The sequence below is a fragment of the Bubalus bubalis genome, chromosome 3 (assembly GCF_019923935.1).
Source record: "Bubalus bubalis isolate 160015118507 breed Murrah chromosome 3, NDDB_SH_1, whole genome shotgun sequence".
Lineage (NCBI taxonomy): Eukaryota > Metazoa > Chordata > Mammalia > Artiodactyla > Bovidae > Bubalus > Bubalus bubalis.
The window spans coordinates 11,209,774-11,230,702 of record NC_059159.1 but is presented as its reverse complement, the minus strand read 5'-3'; the positions used below and the strand labels follow the sequence as shown (position 1 = coordinate 11,230,702).

Below are 20,929 nucleotides of genomic sequence, written 5' to 3'. Positions count from 1 at the left end.
GAGCACCTTTACTAGAAAGAAGGGAACAGTAATGACCTCAACTTCCCGGTCTGACTTGGTAGATTCTGAGAATTGTTTTTATGAGAATATTCTTTCTGAATGAAATGAACTTGATGTCAGGAAAAAAAATGTGTGAGCTATTATTGAAACCCTAATGTTGCCATGATGGCTTGCAAGAATCACTTCATTTTCTGTAGTGTTCACAAACAGTGATTTATGGGACATATGTCATAAAGTCTAGTTTTTTTTATAAACTACATTTACCGGAACCTCACATAAACACATTCAGGTAGAGCATGGATCTTAGAGGAGAGCTCCCATTTTAACTCAGGAGAGGGGCAGGGGTTGGTACAAAACATTTTTAAAACAGAAAGGGAGCTAAGTCTGCCTAGTTTGGCGCTCCTCTTAGGATGGCAGTCACCTAAACCACTTGTGCCCCTTACCAACTGATGAGAACAGCAGGCGTAGCTCTCTGTCTTGACGTGCAATTTCCGCTCCTTTTCTTCCAGTCAATCACATGCAACACTGCACCACCAACAGGAGGCAATGGCTCCTTAGCAGCTGCGCAGTGAGGAGCACGTGGGCAGAAACCACAGCGGTGCAGGCTGCCCCTTAAACACTGAGCTCAGCTGTGAGCCCCTCAGTCCTCCCACCTCACCAATCGGATCACGTTTAATCCTTGTAACACACCACCACGAGGTAGGTAGCCTTAGACCCACTTTACAAAGCAAAACACTAAGATCTACACCAAGAACAGAGAGCTAGAAAAGGAACCAGCTTGGGCCAAGGTCACTCTGACACCAAAGTCCATTCTCTTAGATAAAACCTCCACTGCCTGTTCAATTTTTAGAAGTCCACCAAAATTTTCTGAGTCTTCATAATGTGGGACTTTAACCCAATGAGAAATCTCACCCAAGCCTGTCCTGCCAATGGGATGAGAAGCAAGGCGGAAGCCCAGCTCCACGGTTGTCACACTGGGGCCTGGACTCCTGGCTCAGCTCCTCAGCAGTTCAGGAATTCTACGGGGTTGCCTGCCCCCTCTAAGTGGCCTTGGCTCACTCAGGTAACAACAGATGCCTGCCAGGGGTGTTGTCAGGAATAAGTAAACTAGATCCATGTGGGAAAAAATGCTCAGAAACTGTAAAGCCATAAAGTGGGAGCAGCATAGCTTCTGCCCTCACTACCGCCCCTTCCTGGCCTCTTTCTGCCACCTTCTGTCTCTCCCTCTGTGGGCTCCTCTGCCTTCAAACATTTGTTTGCTGCTGCCCCTACTTCTCTCCTCCCAAACCCCTGCTCTGTGACCACTGCCTCACTCTCCCCCCACCTCCTTGACAACTATTCACCAGAAGTTCAGCTTCCACAAAATTTTCTATTCAACCGAGTCATCACTCACAAAAGACATTAAGGGCTCTAGCTCTGTCATGCAACAAGTATTTATGAAGTCTGTGCTGCATAACAGACCCTCCCTGGTACACACACATTCATTAGCTTTCCTCCAGAAGCATGCTGTTGTCTGATTTCACCTTATGTTACTAACCTCTTGGTTTGAGATTTACAGTAACAACAAAAAATTTTTAAAAAACCAAAACCAATTAGATCTGAAGATATCACTGCAAATGCATGTTTAGCTTAACACAAATCGAGATGGTTACATACAGAAATGTTTACAGATGTGTGTATATACACAGGGGTCAGTATATGCACATGTATCTCTTTGCTCTGTGACCTGAGAGGACCTAAAGGTAGTGACAACCCGGCAGCCATGAACACACCCAGCACCCAGATCTTGGTCTCTAACCCCATCCTCCAATAACAGGAACCAGGGCTCCTTGGGAAAACACCTGAATTTAGAACCGAGGCAGGAAATGTACAAGATGAGCCTGGAGCATCCCGTGCTCCAGAAAGTAAATTAGGTGCTTAAAAAAAAAAGTCCACCAGGGTGGGACTTTGTCAAAGCAGTGCGGGAGCCAACTGAAAGACTTTTCACTGGCCAAAGATGGAGCAACAAAATACAGTAGTGGATTATAACCCAGAGGACAAAATAAATATCTATGAGTCCATACTGATATTAAGTAAATGACTGAACAGATTAATAAATGGGGAAGAATAGATAAGTCTCCCATACAGAAAAATTCCAGTTAATGTATGCCCTTAGGGAGGTGGAGCACAACTCTCCTCCCCTTTTAAGTGTGGGCTGGGCACAGTAAATTCCTTCCAAAGAGAACAGGATGAGGGTGGGAAGGGGATATCAAGTGGAGACACCTGACCAACAGGACATCAACCCATATCAAAGTCATATCAACAGTAATGAGTCATGCTGAGTGCATGGACCTCTGATGTGATATTAGGCAAAGGGCACTTTCCCTCTGTGATCTTCCTCTCCAAAACCTATAACACCAGTTTTATCATAAGAAAAACATCAAACAAATTCCTACAGAGGGATAGTCTACCAAATCCCTGACCAGTACTGCTATAAACTGTCAACGTCACCCAAAACTAGGAAAAGTCTGAGAGACCATCATTACATTCCATCGTCACATTTCCTTGGACCCTAAGGAAATGTGATGACGAAATGTAATGTGGCATCGTGGGTGGGGATCCTGGAGCAGAAAGAAGATAATAGGTAAAAACAGGAAAGCCAAATAAATTACAGAGAGACTTTAGTTGATAATAATGTATCAGTGTTGATTCATTAGTTATGACAAACAGAAACAGGTACAAAGTTCTAAGGGTAAAAGAAGAGCCACGCAAGAAAACACCAAACTGAACAGAATTCACTGGGCACAGCTCATCACCAACACCCTTGGGCACGGGGACAAGGGGTGCAGTGGGGATGGATGAAGGCCAAACACCAAGGGGACCAGAGGCTGGGAACCACTGATGCACCGCTTTCAATATTTCCCACTGAAACATTCTTTAAGGAAAACTTTCTCCAAGTTCCACAGCCAGATACACACTCTTTCCCTCCTGAATGCTGGTAGTGGCTCGTTCCTCTCCCTCCTGTTAATACACCCAGCTGGAACCAGCAAGTCATTCTGTTGCCTCCTGTACCCAATCAATGGCCAAGTGCGATCAAGCCTTGTTCCAGGGAGAACTGGGGCTGCCTAGGTGTCTCACTGGCATCTCCCTAGCTCCAGTCATGGCCAGCTCCTCCCTGCTTCCACCTTACGCTCCTCAGGAGGCTTCTGACCTATTTCCCCTCCCTTACACACACTTATACACACACATATGTATATACACGTTCCCTGGTGGCTCTGTTGGTAAAGAGTCTGCCTGCAGTGCAGGAGACTGGGGTTCAATCCCTGGGTCAGGAAGATCTCCTGGAGAAGGAAATGACAGCCCACTCCAGTATTCTTGCCTGAAGAACAGCTGCCGGGAGGAGCTACCCGACGCCCGAGGTCAGGGGCGGCGGCCGAGAGGAGCAACACCACATCCATGGAGCGGTGGCTGCGCAGCCGCAGGAGGGCCAAGAGGAGCTACTCCACGTTCAAGGTCAGGAGGGGTGGTGGTCAGGATACCCCTCGTCCAAGGTAATGAGCAGTGGCTGTAGTTTGCTGGAGCAGCCGTGAAGAGATACCCCACGTACAAGGTAAGAGAAACCCAAGTAAGACGGTAGGTGTGGCGAGAGGGCATCAGAGGGCGGACACACTGAAACCATACTCACAGAAAACTAGTCAATCTAATCACACTAGGACCACAGCCTTGTCTAACTCAATGAAACTAAGCCATGCCCTGTGGGGCCACCCAAGACAGGCGAGTCATGTTGCAGAGGTCTGACAGAATGTGGTCCACTGGAGAAGGGAATGGCAAACCACTTCAGTATTCTTGCCTTGAGAACCCCATGAACAGTATGAAAAGGCAAAATGATAGGATACTGAAAGAGGAACTCCCCAGGTCGATAGGTACCCAATATGCTACTGGAGATCAGTGGAGAAATAACTCCAGAAAGAATGAAGGGATGGAGCCAAAGCAAAAACAATACCCAGCTGTGGATGTGACTGGTGATAGAAGCAAGGTCTGATACTGTAAAGAGCAATATTGCATAGGAACCTGGAATGTCAGGTCCATGAATCAAGGCAAATTGGAAGTGGTCAAACAGGAGATGGCAAGAGTGAACGTCGACATTCTAGGAATCAGCAAACTAAAATGGACTGGAATGCGTGACTTTAACTGAGATGACCATTATATCTACTACTGCGGGCAAGAATCCCTTAGAAGAAATGGAGTAGCCATCATGGTTGACAAAAGAGTCCGAAATGCAGTACTTGGATGCAATTTCAAAAATGACAAAATGACCTCTGTTCATTTCGAAGGCAAACCATTCAATATCATGGTAATCCAAGTCTATGCTCCAACCAGTAATGCTGAAGAAGCTGAACAGTTAACTCTATGAAGACCTACAAGACCTTTTATAACTAACACCCCAAAAAGATGTCCTTTTCATTATAGGGGACTAGAATGCAAAAGTAGGAAGTCAAGAAACACCTGGTAACAGGCAAATTTGGCCTTGGAATACAAAAGGCCAAAGGCTAATAGAGTTTTGCCAAGAGAACACACTGGTCATAGCAAACACCCTCTTCCAACAACACAAGAGAAGACTCTACACATGGACATCACCAGACAGTCAACACCGAAATCAGACTGATTATATTCTTTGCAGCCAAAGATGGAGAAGCTCTATACAGTCAGCAAAAACAAGACCAGGAGCTGTCTGTGGCTCAGATCATGAACTTCTTATTGCCAAATTCAGACTTAAATTGAAGAAAGTAGGGAAAACCACTAGACCATTCAGGTATGACCTAAATCAAATCCCTTATGATTATACAGTGGAAGTGAGAAATAGATTTAAGGGCCTAGATCTGATAGGTAGAGTGCCTGATGAACTATGGACAGAGGTTCGTGACATTGTACAGGAGACAGGGATCAAGACCATCCCCATGGAAAAGAAATGCAAAAAGCAAAATGGCTGACTGGGGAGGCCTTACAAATAGCTGTGAAAAGAAGAGAAGCAAAAGCAAAGGAGAAAAGGAAAAATATAAGCATCTGAATGCAGAGTTCCAAAGAATAGCAAGAAGGGGTAAGAAAGCCTTCCTCAATGATCAATACAAAGAAATAGAGGAAAACATCAGAATGGGAAAGACTAGAGATCTCTTCAAGAAAATCAGAGATACCAAGGGAATATTTCATGAAAAGATGGGCTCGATAAAGGACAGAAATGGTATGGACCTAACAGAAGCAGAAGATATTAAGAAGAGTTGGCAAGAATACACAGAAGAACTGTACAAAAAACAGCTTCACGACCAAGATAATCACGATGGTGTGATCACTCACCTAGAGCCAGACATCCTGGAATGTGAAGTCAAGTGGGCCTTAGAAAGCATCACTACGAACAAAGCTAGTGGAGGTGATGGAATTACAATTGAGCTGTCCCAAATCCTGAAAGATGATGCTGTGAAAGTGCTGCACTCAATATGCCAGCAAATTTGGAAAACTCAGCAGTGCCCACAGGACTGGAAAAGGTCAGTTTTCATTCCAATCCCAAAGAAAGGCAATGCCAAAGAATGCTCAAACTACCGCACAATTGCACTCATCTCACACGCTAGTAAAGTAATGCTCAAAATTCTCCAAGCCAGGCTTCAGCAATATGTGAACCGTGAACCTCCAGTTGTTCAAGCTGGTTTTAGAAAAGGCAGAGGAACCAGAGATCAAATTGCCAACATCCGCTGGATCGTCGAAAAAGCAAGAGAGTTCCAGAAAAACATCTATTTCTGCTTCATTGACTATGCCAAAGCCTTTGACTCTGTGGATCACAATAAACTGTGGAAAATTCTGAAAGAGATGGGAATACCAGACCACCTGACCTGCCTCTTGAGAAACCTGTATGCAGGTCAGGAAGCAACAGTTAGAACTGGACAAGGAACAACAGACTGGTTCCAAATAGGAAAAGGAGTACGTCAAGGCTGTATATTGTCACCCTGCTTATTTAACTTATATGCAGAGTACATCATGAGAAATGCTGGGCTGGAGGAAGCACAAGCTGGAATCAAGATTGCCGGGAGAAATATCAATAACTTCAGATATGCAGATGACACCACCCTTATGGCAGAAAGTGAAGAGGAACTCAAAAGCCTCTTGATGAAGGTGAAAGAGGAGAGTGAAAAAGTTGGCTTAAAGCTCAACATTCAGAAAACGAAGATCATGGCATCTGGTCCCATCACTTCATGGGAAATAGATGGGGAAACAGTGGAAACAGTGTCAGACTTTATTTTTCTGGGCTCCAAAATCACTGCAGATGGTGACTGCAGCCATGAAATTAAAAGACACTTATTCCTTGGAAGGAAAGTTATGACCAACCTAGATAGCATATTCAAAAGCAAAGACATTACTTTGCCAACAAAGGTCCGTCTAGTCAAGGCTATGGTTTTTCCAGTGGTCATGTATGGATGTGAGAGTTGGACTGTGAAGAAAGCTGAACGCCAAAGAATTGATGCTTTTGAACTGTGGTGTTGGAGAAGACTCTTGAGAGTCCCTTGGACTGCAAGGAGATCCAACCAGTCCGTTCTGAAGGAGATCAGCCCTGGGTGTTCTTTGGAAGGAATGATGCTAAAGCTGAAACTCCAGTACTTTGGTCACCTCATGCCCTCTTTCCTACCACGCTTGCCCCTCCCTGCATCCTCACGACCTGACCTGCACACACTTCCCCCACCCCCATCAGGGACCCCCTACTGCACACAAAGCAGGGCTCAACCCACCCAGTACCTTGGACATACAGACACTACCTAAATGTCTAGCAAGCAGAAGTCCTTAAATCACTACTTTGTTACTCAAGTGCGGATACATAATTACTGTGTTGTGTTTTTACTTAACATTGTAAAAGGATGCCTTTTTCTCTAATAAGATAAAATTCCTCAAGGGGCCACACCCACATCTTCTGTCTCCTCAGATCCCACACTACCCCAGGCTCAGTGCCATGTATGTAAATGGTACAAAGCGCTCATAAGAACAATTATTTCCCCACAAAACACTGAGAAGCCCTGTAGGTTGCTTTTGGATAGCATACACTGGTAGTTGGGATTTGTGCATTTCTGTATATACAGTTTGCCTCAAACAATACTGTAAGTGAATATTAACCTCTCAGTTAATAAGCGTGCTTCCCCAAGTGCCATGGGTTAGCAAACTCCCCTCTGTGCATTCCAGCCAACAAATGACTCAGTGAGGACGAAGGAGCCAGGTTCTCACTGCTGGGAAGGAAGTAACAAGCCTGTTAAGAGGGACAGAGGAGACAGGGTCCAGTGATAATCACCTCTGTACATCACAGTATGATGCCAGCAGTAAGAAAGCAATAAATCCAGACAGACATGGATGCCTCCACCCAGCATCTCTGCTGAGGTGGCCCACAAACAATGGCACATCAGTAGCAATGCCAGACCTGGTGCCAGGTATCGCATCTGAATTCTGTTTTCCACCAAAAGGAACTGAGGATCATTGGAGAAAAGGCTGATTCCAGGGCTGAGGCAGGGAAAATACATGATGACCCTGGAACATCTCATTGTGCCAAAAAGCTAAGGAATTGTTCAAGCCTGGTACGTCCAAAGCCACGGACGACAATGTGAAGAGGCCTTGCTAGGCAAGAAAATAAGCAATGACAGGGATGGGCCAAGTGAACAACATTAATAAGGTTGGGACCAAGCAACAAGGTGTGCTTTCTGATACAACGCTCGGGAAAAAGCACATGACTTCAGCAGCATCCTCACACAAAATGTGCAACGTGAATCTGAGTACTGGGAAACATCAGGACAGTCCACAATGGAATAGGAAACCTGAGAATGTTCCACAAAATATCTGCCTGTATTCTTTTAAAATGTCAAGGTCACCAAATTCAGAGACAGAAAGTAGGATGGTGGTTACCAGGTGCTGGGGGAGGGGGAGGGAGAGTTAGTGTTTAATGGGGACAGAGCTTCAGTTTGGGCATATGAGAAAGTTCTGGACATGGACGCTGGTGATGGCTGAACAATGTACTTAATAACTGTAGCCTTAAAAATGGTTTAAATTATGAACTTCATATTATATATATTTTATGACAATAAAAAAATGTCAAGGTCAAGGAACTCTAAGAAAGCCTAAGAAACTCCTTTAGATTAAAGGAGGCTTTCTGCTTTATTGACTATATCAAAGCCTTTGACTGTGTGGATCACAATAAACTGTGGAAAATTCTGAAAGAGATGGGAATACCAGACCATCTGACCTGTCTCTTGAGAAACCTGTATGCAGGTCAGGAAGCAACAGTTAGAACTGGACATGGAACAACAGACTGGTTCCAAATAGGAAAAGGAGTACATCAAGGCTGTATATTGTCACCCTGCTTATTTAACTTATATGCAGAGTACATCATGAGAAATGCTGGACTGGATGAAACACAAGCTGGAATCAAGATTGCCGGGAGAAATATCAATAACCTCAGATATGCAGATGACACCACCCTTATGGCACACTTCATGGGAAACAGATGGGGAAACAGTGGAAACAGTGTCAGACTTTGTTTTTTTGGGCTCCGAAATCACTGCAGATGGTGACTGCAGCCATGAAATTAAAAGACACTTACTCCTTGGAAAAAAAGTTATGACCAACCTAGACAGCATATTGAAAAGCAGAGACATTACTTTGCCAACAAAGGTCCGTCTAGTCAAGGCTATGGTTTTTCCAGTGGTCATGTATGGATGTGAGAGTTGGACTGTGAAGAAAGCTGAACGCCAAAGAATTGATGCTTTTGAACTGTGGTGTTGGAGAAGACTCTTGAGAGTCCCTTGGACTGCAAGGAGATCCAACCAGTCCATTCTAAAGGAGATCAGCCCTGGGTGTTCTTTGGAAGGAATGATGCTAAAGCTGAAACTCCAGGACTTTGGCCACCTCATGCGAAGAGTTGACTCATTGGAAAAGACTCTGATGCTGGGAGGGATTTGGGGGCAGGAGGAGAAGGGGATGACAGAGGATGAGATGGCTGGATGGCATCACTGACTCGATGGACATGAGTCTGAGAGAACTCCAGGAGCTGGTGATGGACAGGGAGGCCTGGCGTGCTGCAATTCATGGGGTCGCAAAGAATCGGACTGAGCTACTGAACTGAACTGAACTGAAGAAGAACTAAAGAGCCTCTTGATGAAAGTGAAAGAGGAGAGTGAAAAAGTTGGCTTAAAGCTCAACATTCAGAAAACGAAGATCATGGCATCCGGTCCCATCACTTCATGGGAAATAGATGGGGAAACAGTGGAAACAGTGTCAGACTTTATTTTTCTGGGCTCCAAAATCACTACAGATGGTGACTGCAGCCATGAAATTAAAAGACGCTTACTCCTTGGAAGGAAAGTTATGACCAACATAGACAGCATATCAAAAAGCAGAGACATTACTTTGTTAACAAAGGTCTGTCTGAGCGACTGAGCTGAAACAGACGAGACTTCTTAGGCAGTGCATGAACCTGGATGCGGGAGAGTAGAATGGCTGATAAAGGAGCAAACCAGCCACAGCCTTTCAACGTGAACTGGATTAGTAATAGCAGTATATCAAGGACAAATGTTCTGAGTTTTACAACTGTCCTATGTTTACGTAAGATGATGTCCTCTGTTCTTAGGAGACACACACAGAAAGGCATAAAAGAGCACTGTCTCCAAGTAAGTTGTGTCCAACCCCCTGCAAGCCCATGGACTGCAGCACGCCAGGCTTCCCTGTCTTTCACCATCTCCCAGAGTTTGCTCAAACTCATGTCCACTGAATCGGTAATGCCATCCAACCATCTCATCCTCTGTCGCCCCCTTCTCCTCCTACCTTCTATCTTTCCCAACTTACTCTTTAATAATTTGGGGGAAAGAATTACATATTCTCATTTATAAGTAGAGAAGAGTAAATGAGGCAAGATGTAAAAACTGGTGAATCTGGGTAAGGGTACACTGGAATTCATTACACTATTCTTGCGATTTTTCTGTGTGAAATTATATTAAAAAAAAAAAATACAAGCTAGTCGCAATAATCCACCTGGAAAGCACATCTGTCGCTGGCTGTCTCTCCTGACCTGTCTCCCCTTCTGTTTTAAAGGCACAACCTTCTCTGCAGAGTTGAATGTACTGGGCAAGTTTAAGGTTCAAGAACATGATTAAATCATTAACATATCATGCCATATATTTAACTGGAATGGCCTTTTCTATGCATTTAACTAGACTTACAAAAAGAAAATAGTATCTACCTTGAGCTCTACGGAAACAAGCATGGTGGATGCTCAAAGCACTTTAATGGCTTCTGAACAAAAAGAAGACCGAGTCAGACACCTGGAGGACACCCTCTATATATAAGCCACATGGATTTTGTTAGAACTCTAGCTTTAGAACTCCACAAGGTGATAATGAGGCAGAAACATCCTCATCCATTTCAGGAAACTTCCACAGCACAGCATGTTGTTCAAAATGGAAAACGGCACATTTTTTAGAGCAGGTGAAAAAATATCTATGTAGATGTCCCTTTGGAGCTCCTGAGTCTCACATGACAAACGCCTATAGAAAGTTCATACACTTCAAATGCAAAGTGAGAGAGTGACTGACAAAGCAGCAGGGCCCGCCCTGTCCTCCACCCCTTCCTCCCCCAACCCCGGTGGCTCTCACCTGGATTACCCTGCTCGCCTCCCCAGCTGGTGATCCCACCTCCACCGTAACCCCTCTCCAAACCCTCCACTCCATCCACAGTCAAAAAGACCTTTCAAAACACAAATCTATGTCTGACATTCCTCTGCTTAAATCCTTAAGCAGCTCCTATCACCAAATACCTCAACAGTGAGTTTAATGCTGGGTCAACCTGACTGATTTATAGGTTTCAAAAGTGCAGTTCAATGCAAATAATTTACTTATTTAAATACACTCAAGGAGGCCATGGCCTCCTCCCCTGTAAATACACCGCGTATTATAATCTGGTATTGACATCTGTCTGTCCCACCAGACGTCAAGGTATGGTACAGCACACTGAGTGAGTAACAAACCTCCACTGAGCTGGAGTGAAGGTTTCTACCTTCTACCACCTACCTCCCCTCACCGCCTGGATCCATTCTCCTCCTCTCACAGAATGAAGCCATCTTGGGTGGGTGGCAGTGTGTCTCCCTGCAGGACACGATCTAGAAGTCTGGGGCAACGGGAAGCCCTAACCCTGCCCAAAGGCTAGACGTAAGACAAATGCCTTCACAGTCGCAAAGGCTCTCCACAAGCTCAGAGGATGGAAAGAGGGTACCAGATCCCTTTCAAGTCTGTCACCTGATTTCTAGTCAAGCTTGCTATTTTTGGCCAACCATCTAATACCTCACGCCTTCTTCCTAGTTTAAGTTTGATGCCCATTTTATTTTAACTAAACTAAGAAGTCTCAAACATTTGATAACAGGACATCTAACTACTCTTAAAGATTACTAAGACTTTCAAAGAGCTTTTTATATGAGTAACACTTATCAGTATTTTCAATCTTAGAGGCTAAAACCAAAAAAAAAAGAATAATATATTTCCTTGTTAATTTATTTAAAAATTATACTTATTACATTTTCAATAAATGTTTATATGAAAAATAACTATTTTCAAAAAATTGTTAGACAAGTGACATTGTTTTCTGCACATCTCTTTAATGTCAGCCTTAATAGAAAACAGCTGACCTCTCACATGCGGCACTCAATCCGTTGTGATATGTTGTTCTACATATGTGAGAAAAATATGGACTAAAAAAGAAATATAGTTGGAAAGGACAGGAGTATCAGAATAGCCAATAATTGGACATATTCGTCTTTGATATTATGTCAAAACTCAGTATTTGGTAGTTTCTTAAAGGTCTACTGCAATCTATCTGAACAGAATAGAAAATGTAATCTATCCAAAGCCACAGCCATGACTTTTCACACTCTATTATGTTAAAATACATTGGCCCTGGAGAAGGAAATGGCAACCCACTCCAGTATCCTTGCTTGGGAAATCCCATGGGGAGTCTAGTGTGCAACCGTCCATGGAGTACAACAGGGCTGGACACGGCTTAGCGACTAAAAAACAAATGGCAGTTCTAGCCAATGTGTGAGAACAAACACTTGTAAGGAATTGGGGGTTGGGGCTGAAACCAACATCCTGTTGTTTACAGATGTGAATGTTATTTAGAAAATCCAAAATAAACTGCAAGCAAATATTTGAAAAAAAAATAAAAAATAAAAAAATAAAATACATTGGCCCAACTTTGGATCTTTTACCCATGGATGATTTTATAATACCATGAATTGGTCACTTGAAAATATTGGTTCACTGAATTATGCAGATGTTCCAAGTGTGAAACACATTTCATTCTACAATATAAGAGCAAACTGTATTCATTAACACCCCCATCACCTCATCCGAAACATCTTCACATACTGGGAAGCTGGGAACCGCACAGTGGCCAATACAGGTGTTCTGAAACTCGAATTTTCACTTGAGAGCTTAAATCTTACCACTGGCAACAAATTCTGTCACTTGCTTTCCTTAAAGTGAAGCTAACTCAATTTATCTTTGAGAAACTATCTGCCAGAACCCAAGCCTGACCGGCCTGCCAGCCTCCTCCAGGTACAGCTTGTGTTCCAGGAAGGGCTGCGGCTGGCGGCCCCGCCAACCACAGATGCTCTTCCTCCAACAACCACACCAAGGATCAAAGAGGTGTGTGATAAAGAGCCAAGATTTAAGAAAACTAATCATTTTAATGCCTTATGAAGGGCATTCTGAAGTGAAACTGGAAGCTTTTTTTACTGCGAGTGCACGGTGATGAAGAAAACAATAACCACCAGCCCAGTGTGACACCACCGTCTGGATTCGCGCTCAGGCACCAGCCATTTCACCCACCATCACCTCTGCACCATCAATGCCCCTGTCAACATGAGGAAAAGACCAATAAGCCAACAATGATAAGAGTGTCGCTTCAGGAACCCAGGCGAGCGCGCCGGGAGAACAGCTGGGCTGCGTCATGAGCATCGCCATCCGTTACCACTCTGGGGCTAGTGCACTGTCTGCACCCCCGCACCACCAGCCCCTCACCTGCCCCATGTTTTTGTTTCAGACTCCCTGGTCTCTGAGCAGGAGTCTTCCCGTGGAGTGGAGGCACTCTGATACAGTTTTGGTTGTTTCTTTTTACCTGGGCTTTGTTTCTCAGATTTCGCTTCTTCTGTTGGAGCCCTGAAATGATGTCCCTGCAGGCCAGCCTATTAATCAAGCCTCAGTTTCCTCATCAATCACATGGAAGTAACAATCCCTGCTATTGAGTCTTAAAAGACATAGTCTGTGTGGAAGTCCTTTGTGAGTGATTCATTTTTTCACCAGTACTTTTTAAAAATAATTTTATTTTTTATTTATTCATTTATTTTGGCTGTTTTGGGCCTTCGTTGCTGCTTGGGCTTTTCTCTAGTTATGGCGCACAGGTGGCTACTCTCTAGTTGCAGTGGGTGGGTTTCTCACTGCAGTGGCCTCTCTTGTTTTGGAGCACAGGCTCTACAGTACGTGGGCCCAGCAGCTGCCACTTGTGTGCTCCAGAGCCCAGGCTCCATAGTTGTGGGGCTCGGGCTTGTGGCTCCATGGCATGTGGGATCTTTCCAGATCAGGAATCGAACCCGAATCTCCTGCATTGGCAGGCAGATTCTTCACCACTGAGCCACTAGGGAAGGCCCTCATCAGTACATTTTTACTGAAACGCTACTGTGTACCAAGCACCATCCTTTATGACAGTGGAGACAAGGTCTTTGCTTTATGATAAAAAGCTAATTTCTGGGGGTGGAGTGTGAAGAAAAATATCAGAGACATAAAGAGAGATCATGAGCCACTGGGGAGCTGCTTAAGATGGGGTGATCAGGGAAGATCTCTGAGAAAGTGACCTAGACGCTGGCTACAAACCACAAGAAGGAGCTAACCGTGCAAAGGTGAGATGGAAGAGCATTCCAGGCCTTTCCATTCAAGAAGCAGAAGAGGCAGGCGGGGCCAGATTATGAAGCTTTGTGAACCAGGGTGGCTTCTCTGTTCTACTCCAAGTACTAGGAAGCCAGGGAGAGGCCTAGTAAGGAAGTGATGGGATCTGATTTACACTTTAACAAGATCCCTCTGACCACTATGTGAAGAATAAGTTGTCGAACTTCCCCGGTGGTCCAGTGGTTAAGAATCCACCTGCCAATGCAGGGGACATCGGTTGCATTCCAGGTCCAGAAGATTCCACATGCTGCATCGCAATACTGAAGCCTGAATGCCTAGAGCCTGTGTGCCCCAACAAGAGAAGACATCACAATGAGAAGCCTGTGCACCGCAACAAAGAGTAGCCCCTGCTCATCACAACCAGCCCTGCACACAGCAAAGAAGATCCAGCGCAACCAAAAATAAATGAAAAAAAAAAATTTTAAGATAAATTGTAGGGCAAGAGAAGACACAAGGAGACCAGTCAAGACATGATTCTAGCTGTCCAGATGAAACATGGTAATTGCCTGGACTGGGCTCACAGCAGTGGAGACAAAATGAGGTAGTCCAATACAGAATACACTCTGGAGGCAAAGCTGACAGGTCCTACTGATGAAACGGATTGTACAAAGAGGAGAGGAAGAGGAAATAATTACGAATCTAATTACGAATAAATTCCAGATGTACAGCTTGAAACAACTGAGTGGGTGGTGAAGGCAGCGTGTTGTGATGGAGAAAACCAAGGCAAAGCAGGCAGCCAGGTACCTGAGACAGGAGTCAAGGCATGTAGACGGCACATAAAACCATGAGACTAGATGAGGTCAGCTAGCAAGGAGCATACAGAATAAAAAGATCTCCAAGATCAAGTTCCCAGGTGCTACACACTCTGCTGTCAACCACAAAGGAGTCTGAGGAGGACCAATTAGTGACCTCAGAGGAAAACCTGGAGTTTCAGGAAGACATAGATGCAAGTGAGGGAAAAGCTTTATGAAGGAGGGAGTGGTCCACCCTGGAATGCTGCCAAGAAGTTGAAAAGATAGGGACAGAGAAGTGACATTTAGGTTTAGCAACAAATAATCACCATGCAGAAGGACGGCCTGAGTGGCATGAAGGGAGTCTAAATGGAATAGATTGAGAGGATTCAAAGTGAGGAAACAGGGAGTAAGAAAGAGTTGTAAAGTATTACTACATAGCCTTGCTACAAAGACAACCTAAATATTTGACTGTCCACATAACAGTTTAATGTAATCTACTCAGCTTCCTCCATGGTTTATTCAAGTTTGGCTACAAAGCAAGGTGACTAAGTCTAAAGACTGGTTTGGGAAATGGTGTCATCATTTTATAGCTGTATCTCTTGCACACTTGCAGGTACAGTGTGTCTGCTGATGGTTTTCTTTCAGAGCAGTAGCTCTCATGTTCCCGGACTCCATCCCACACATGCAAGGTAAAGATTCATCTGAGACCAATTACATCCACATGCCCACTTTCTAGAAAATGAACTCTGTGATAACGATGAAGTATCACAGTAAAACCCAAATGGGGGAGTTCTACACAAATCTGTTTTAGCCATAGGTCCATGAATGATTCATTTTTGAACTGTAATTCATATGTCTAGTTATTTGAAAATCACAAATCAAAAATGCCATCGATGCATATACACATTTACTACACACAGAAGTAACTAAAAAACCAACTTGATAATTTGATAATAACAGTACAGAACTAACAGTAACTTAGTAATTAAAATGCAACAGTAGTGGCATCTGAAAACCAGAAATGATTTAACACCAAGATTGCAGGAATTCCAAACAAGAGTGTACTGTAATTCTGTGAGGATGCCAAATACCGAGCGGCAGAAAACTTGGAGTTGTTACTCAACTTTGGTAAAGTTGTCGATTTTAGGAACACTTAACAACTCCACTAAATAGGACACCAGCAAGAAACTGCTTATACATATATAGTAAAAGTATGTGGACTTGCCTGCGGATCACAGGAAAAAGCAATGATTGAGTCTGCATTTAGGGCAATCGATGGTGCACCAGAAGTGGTCTACATTGGTCCGCATACAGGACAACTGGACCCACACCTGCTGCTTTATGACAACGCTGCACCATCAGACTGCTGGAGACCACCCCAGCACAGGGAAACAGTCTGGCCTGGATGCCCATGTGCTCAACAGTCCTAGAATCTTGAAATCACATATAGGTACCACTTGGCCAGAGCCAGCCCCACAGATACACTGCTTCATGGTTTATAATATTTGAAGTCGTTCCAATATTTTAAAATTGGAAAACTTCACATAAAAAAAAAAAGTTTTCTGGCTTCTCAAAGAAAAGAAAGAGAAAGGGAGACCTGGCCAGGCTCAGCTGCCCCTTGAGCTGCACCCTGTGCTCTTCGGAGCCCCACTGATCCCACCCTCCAGAAAGTCAGAAACGAGCCAAACCTCAGTTGCCATTTGTCTCTGAATCTGCGCCGTTATTCTCCTTCTACCTGGCTTTTTTATACTACCTCTCAACTCTCAGCATCATTTGGATTTGCACCCTTCGTCCTAGTAGAATGTACTGAAAAACCCCCTCAGGGTCTAACCAGGGAAAAGAGACTATAAGGATGGCCAGATGCCAAGTTCTCAGAAACAACTAAAAATGTTAGCTGCTGATATTTTTTCTTTATTAAACAACTTGCAAAGGCTGGATCCTTTCTCAGCTAGCTCTAAGTCACAATCTCAGTAACTACTCAGACTCCCAAAACTTTTCTTCCTATTAATAACCTATGAGGAGCTTATCAGGGAATGTTGATCATTCACAAGTTGTTTTAAATAAAAGGTCAAAAATAAATCCATTTATCAGTTTTGAACAGTTTAAGTATGGTTTAAACCTGTTTAACAGTTTAAGAAAACTACATTTCAAAAGAAAAAAAGCCCTTCAATTAGAATGAAAAAAGATTTCAGTTACTTTTTAGAATAAATCTTTTCATATATGGACAGCAACCACAAAAGCTTTAAACCACGTAATTAGTACCAAAGAGGAATAAGACAGACTTTACACAATCTTTTCCAATGACCATCTCTGTTACTCCCTAAACTACTTTTGGATGAAACAGATTTTCCTGACCTTTTGAGCATGCTCAGTAGCTCAGTCCTGTCTGACTGCAATCTCATGGGCTGTAGCCCACCAGGCTCCTCTGTCCATGGGATTTTCCAGGCAAGAATAATGGAGTGTCATTTCCTTCTCCAAACCCTTTGAAGGTATGCCAAATAACAACTGAAGCACTAGTTACTAGTGACTGAATAACTAAAATTACCATAAGGGTAATCGTATATATGTTCAACATCATATACTGAAAACAACCATCTTATATAAACATATCCATCAGCCCAGAGCAAGCACACTACATGATAATACCAACTACCCTTCTTAGGCTAAAAAGTTCAAATAAATAAAGACAGTCTTGAAGCAGAAAACAAAACACAAAAAGACAAATTATAAATATGTATGGGTGACACAGTCCCACCCTTTTGCTCTGGAGACCAGGAAATAGATGGTGGTTGAACAAAATTGACTTTCTTTCCTAGCAGCCTGGGTCACTATCCACATTTCAACACCATAAGGAACCACTACTAGACCCAAGTTCCAACCCCTCATACTCTACTATTAGAGAAATTTTGCCTCCAAGTAATAGTAACAGGACATGACATAAAAGGAGCAAAGCCTAGATTCAAGACAAATTGCTTAGAAGGCTTTGGTAAAGTTCATTGTAACTTTAAAATAACTTTGCATTAATTTGTTACTAGCTGAACATTTGCCAGTAATCTTGTTTCCTAGCATACTATATTAGACTTCTGCATTCCACCTAGCTTGGACCAAAAAAAAAAAAAAAAGTAATCTAGCCACTAAAAGTAGACCTACCACGTGGGAACAAATATTACATCCCACGTTGTCTTTCCTCTAAGTGTTAACAGTACTAAGTATATCCAAAAAAGCATGCAAATACTTGCAATGCTGTATTTTCTAACTTGTGTAACTTTCATTGTCTGAATTAGAACTTCCTTTGAATCTAATTAACACTATCCAGTGAATAACTACTAACCAAAACAGCCTTTTCCATTTACAACCAAAACTGGAGTCTGAAATGATTTGTGCTTTTTAGTTGACAGGCAACATGTGTCTGGGAAAGAATATCGCCGCTCTACCAAGGACATACTTCTGGCTCTGAACTTTCTTGAAAAAACTACCCAGGTCCAAGGGGCGCAGGCGCTATCCACTTACCCGATCCTTCATCCTCCAGCTCTGAGCTAAGGATTTGGAGCCTTCGATTTTCTCACAGTGCCTCTTTTTCATAAAAGCCAAAGGCAAGTTCCAGTCTGTAAGGTCAGCTTCATCTTCCTCCCCGAGTCCCAAGAGAGGCGACTGCAGCATCTCGGACTCCATGAGCGGGGGAGGGGGTGGGGGAGTCCTGGGCAGCAAACGCTCGAGAACCTCCAGCCTTGAAAACTAGTGTGTACCAGAATGGGTGAAATAAGAAACAGAAAAGGGGGAAGTAGAAAAAGAAATGGGTGGAGAGAGTGTGGAGACCCTCACTCAGGCAAAAAGTCTGAGATTCTTCTAACTCTGCGCGGGAAGTCGGAGGGGGTGGGAAGAAGGGTGGGAAATGAGGGAACCAAGAGGCTCCTCACAGACACACACACGCCCCCAGTTCCCAAGCCACCGGCTGCTTCTGAGGCCGTCAGTTCCCAGAGGGGCTGCGAGCGGAGCTGTCAAAGGCGTGCGAGACTCCAGGCCTCACGATGACCCTGCTCTCGGCCTCCAACGTCTCAGCCGATCCGAGGACAGGCAGGCCGCCCGCTCTTGGTGCCGGTTCGCCGACTGGGCTGAGGTCTTCGGCCGAGGGGATGAGGTTCAGAGCTCCTGAGGTCTCCTGCAGCCACTCTCAGCCCTGCGGGTCGCGCACTTGCCGAAGCTGCTGCAACCAGAGCCAGGACCGGCCCATCGTGCTCGCCCGCAGCCGGCTCCTCAGCCCTGGGTCCGCGCGGCCTGGCCGGTTCTGGCCTCCAGCCCTATGGCTCTCGCCCGTCTGAGAACGAGTCTTGAGAGACAGGCTACACAGGGCCGCGGAAAAGACGGGTAATGTGGGCTTATTGGGTTTAGGGAGTTTTGCCCTCTGGTTTCAAGCTACAGTGAAACTCCGCTCATCAGCACATCAAGGAGGACGCCATATTGCCAAGACCCAGCATGCAGCGCGATCTACGGCGTGGGTAACAAGCCAAACTTCTTCAGAACGTTCTGGCCGCGCTTCCCAAGAGGCAACGAGAGAAGTCTCCGCCCCCCTGTTACCATCGTTACCACAATTCAGCTTGCTAGTTTATGGCTTTTCGTTCAATAGATGCGTCACATCAAAGTCAGTCCTATAAATGAAACTTAATTTAATTAATTTTGAAAAAACTTTATTATTACAAGTAGACCTACATCCTTCTGAAATTAAAGGAATCGACCCCTTGTTTTTTCCAGATTTTGAAAAAGCAAAATTCTTCCGAAAGAATCATTGATAATATTACAAAGGAATATAGTATCGGACGCGCGGTTGGGAGGAGACGTTCTATCCTCCACAGTATCAATCAGATTCTTTTTTATTTTTAAGGAACACTGAGCGAAAAAATTAATTTTGACAATTGTAATTTTTTGTTTAATCCATTTATTTTCTGAGCGGTTTATTCTTATTTGCATGTAGCGTTACTTACAAACAACTAAAAGCTATAGATCTCTATGCGTGGATCGCCTCCTGCACTACTTTATTGCTCTATTCCGTAAACATTGGGTGTTTAGAGTGTGTGAGAATGTGTCCATGCAAAGGGAATATAAACCCCAAGCAGCATGCAATGCCTGTCTTCAATAAACATAGTGCCTAGTGAGACACACATGTAACCATTAGATAAAGTATGGGGAGGGAGCAGGAAGATTGGCAGGGAGGCTGGTCTTCCCCTCTGCATTTAGGCTTTGAGGTAAGGCCCACCTGTATCTGCATCTCAACTGTATCACTTTCCATGCCTGTGACAACCTTGGTCCATTCCTTAACTAGTTCAGCCTCACTTTCTTCAACTATAATCTGGGTTAATATAATACCCACCTTGAAGGGTAAAATTAACCTGTGTAGGAGTCTGGTATATGGTGAGTGTCCAATACAATGCCAGCAATGATGGGTGTACACTAGAGGGAAATCCAGCAGCCCTGTGTGCTTTGTTAATCTAAAAGAATCAGGCTCTCAAAGAGACCCTCTTTCTCAGTATGGTTTCCTAGGGCTTTGACACGATGTCGAAGTCCATATCAAAATCCTGAGGGCAGGTATTTCCCTGGCGGTCCAGTGGTTAAGATTTTGTCTTCCAATGGAGGGGGTGCAAGTTCAATCCATGGTTAGGGAGCTAAGAGTCACATGCCAAATGGCCAAAATACCAGAACATAAACAACAGAAACAATATTGTAACAAATTCAATAAAGACTTTAAAAATGGTCCACATAAAATAATAATAATAATAATTTTTTAAAGAGAACTGATTTAACCAAAATCCAAACAGCATTTGTGTTCCTTTCAACATCTGAGTAAATAGTGCAATCCAAAATCATTCTCACCTAGCACATAGCAGGCATTTAATTAAAATTCTTGGATTAAAACATTACCATTCTAAACATTTGTTCAGTTATTACATCCTCATGAGCCCCATTCTCCCATGAAAACTCAAGGCAAATTCACCAGAACACAATATCTTCCTTTTTCCTTGCTCTCAATGTTGGCAAAATGTCCCCCACTGTCATCAGCAGAGGCTTCAGGACTGCAGGGTCCTGAGAAGATCCCACTCTCACCTAAGGGCAGTGTAACTCCAGCTCTGCCTGTCACCTGCAGCATACAACAGTGAAGGCCAAGGTCCCCAGGCACTCTTTCAGGAAGCCTCAGCTACAGGAGAGTGGCAGCAA

At 44.0% G+C, this 20,929-nt stretch overlaps 1 protein-coding gene across 5 annotated transcripts in view; it reads right to left on the bottom strand.

Moving 5' to 3' along the window:
* Positions 1-19,472, bottom strand: part of RPTOR (regulatory associated protein of MTOR complex 1) — a 325,171-nt gene extending 305,699 nt beyond the window's left edge. The window contains exon 1 of one of the 5 annotated variants that reach the window (XM_044938670.1): positions 18,233-19,472. In XM_044938670.1, the coding sequence (XP_044794605.1) occupies positions 18,233-18,394 (162 nt within the window). In that variant the 5' untranslated portion in view covers positions 18,395-19,472. The remainder of the gene's footprint in view (positions 1-18,232) is intronic. The other 4 variants (XM_006064164.3, XM_006064165.3, XM_006064162.3 and 1 more) reach the window with 4 other exon arrangements.
* Positions 19,473-20,929: the final 1,457 nt, after the last annotated feature.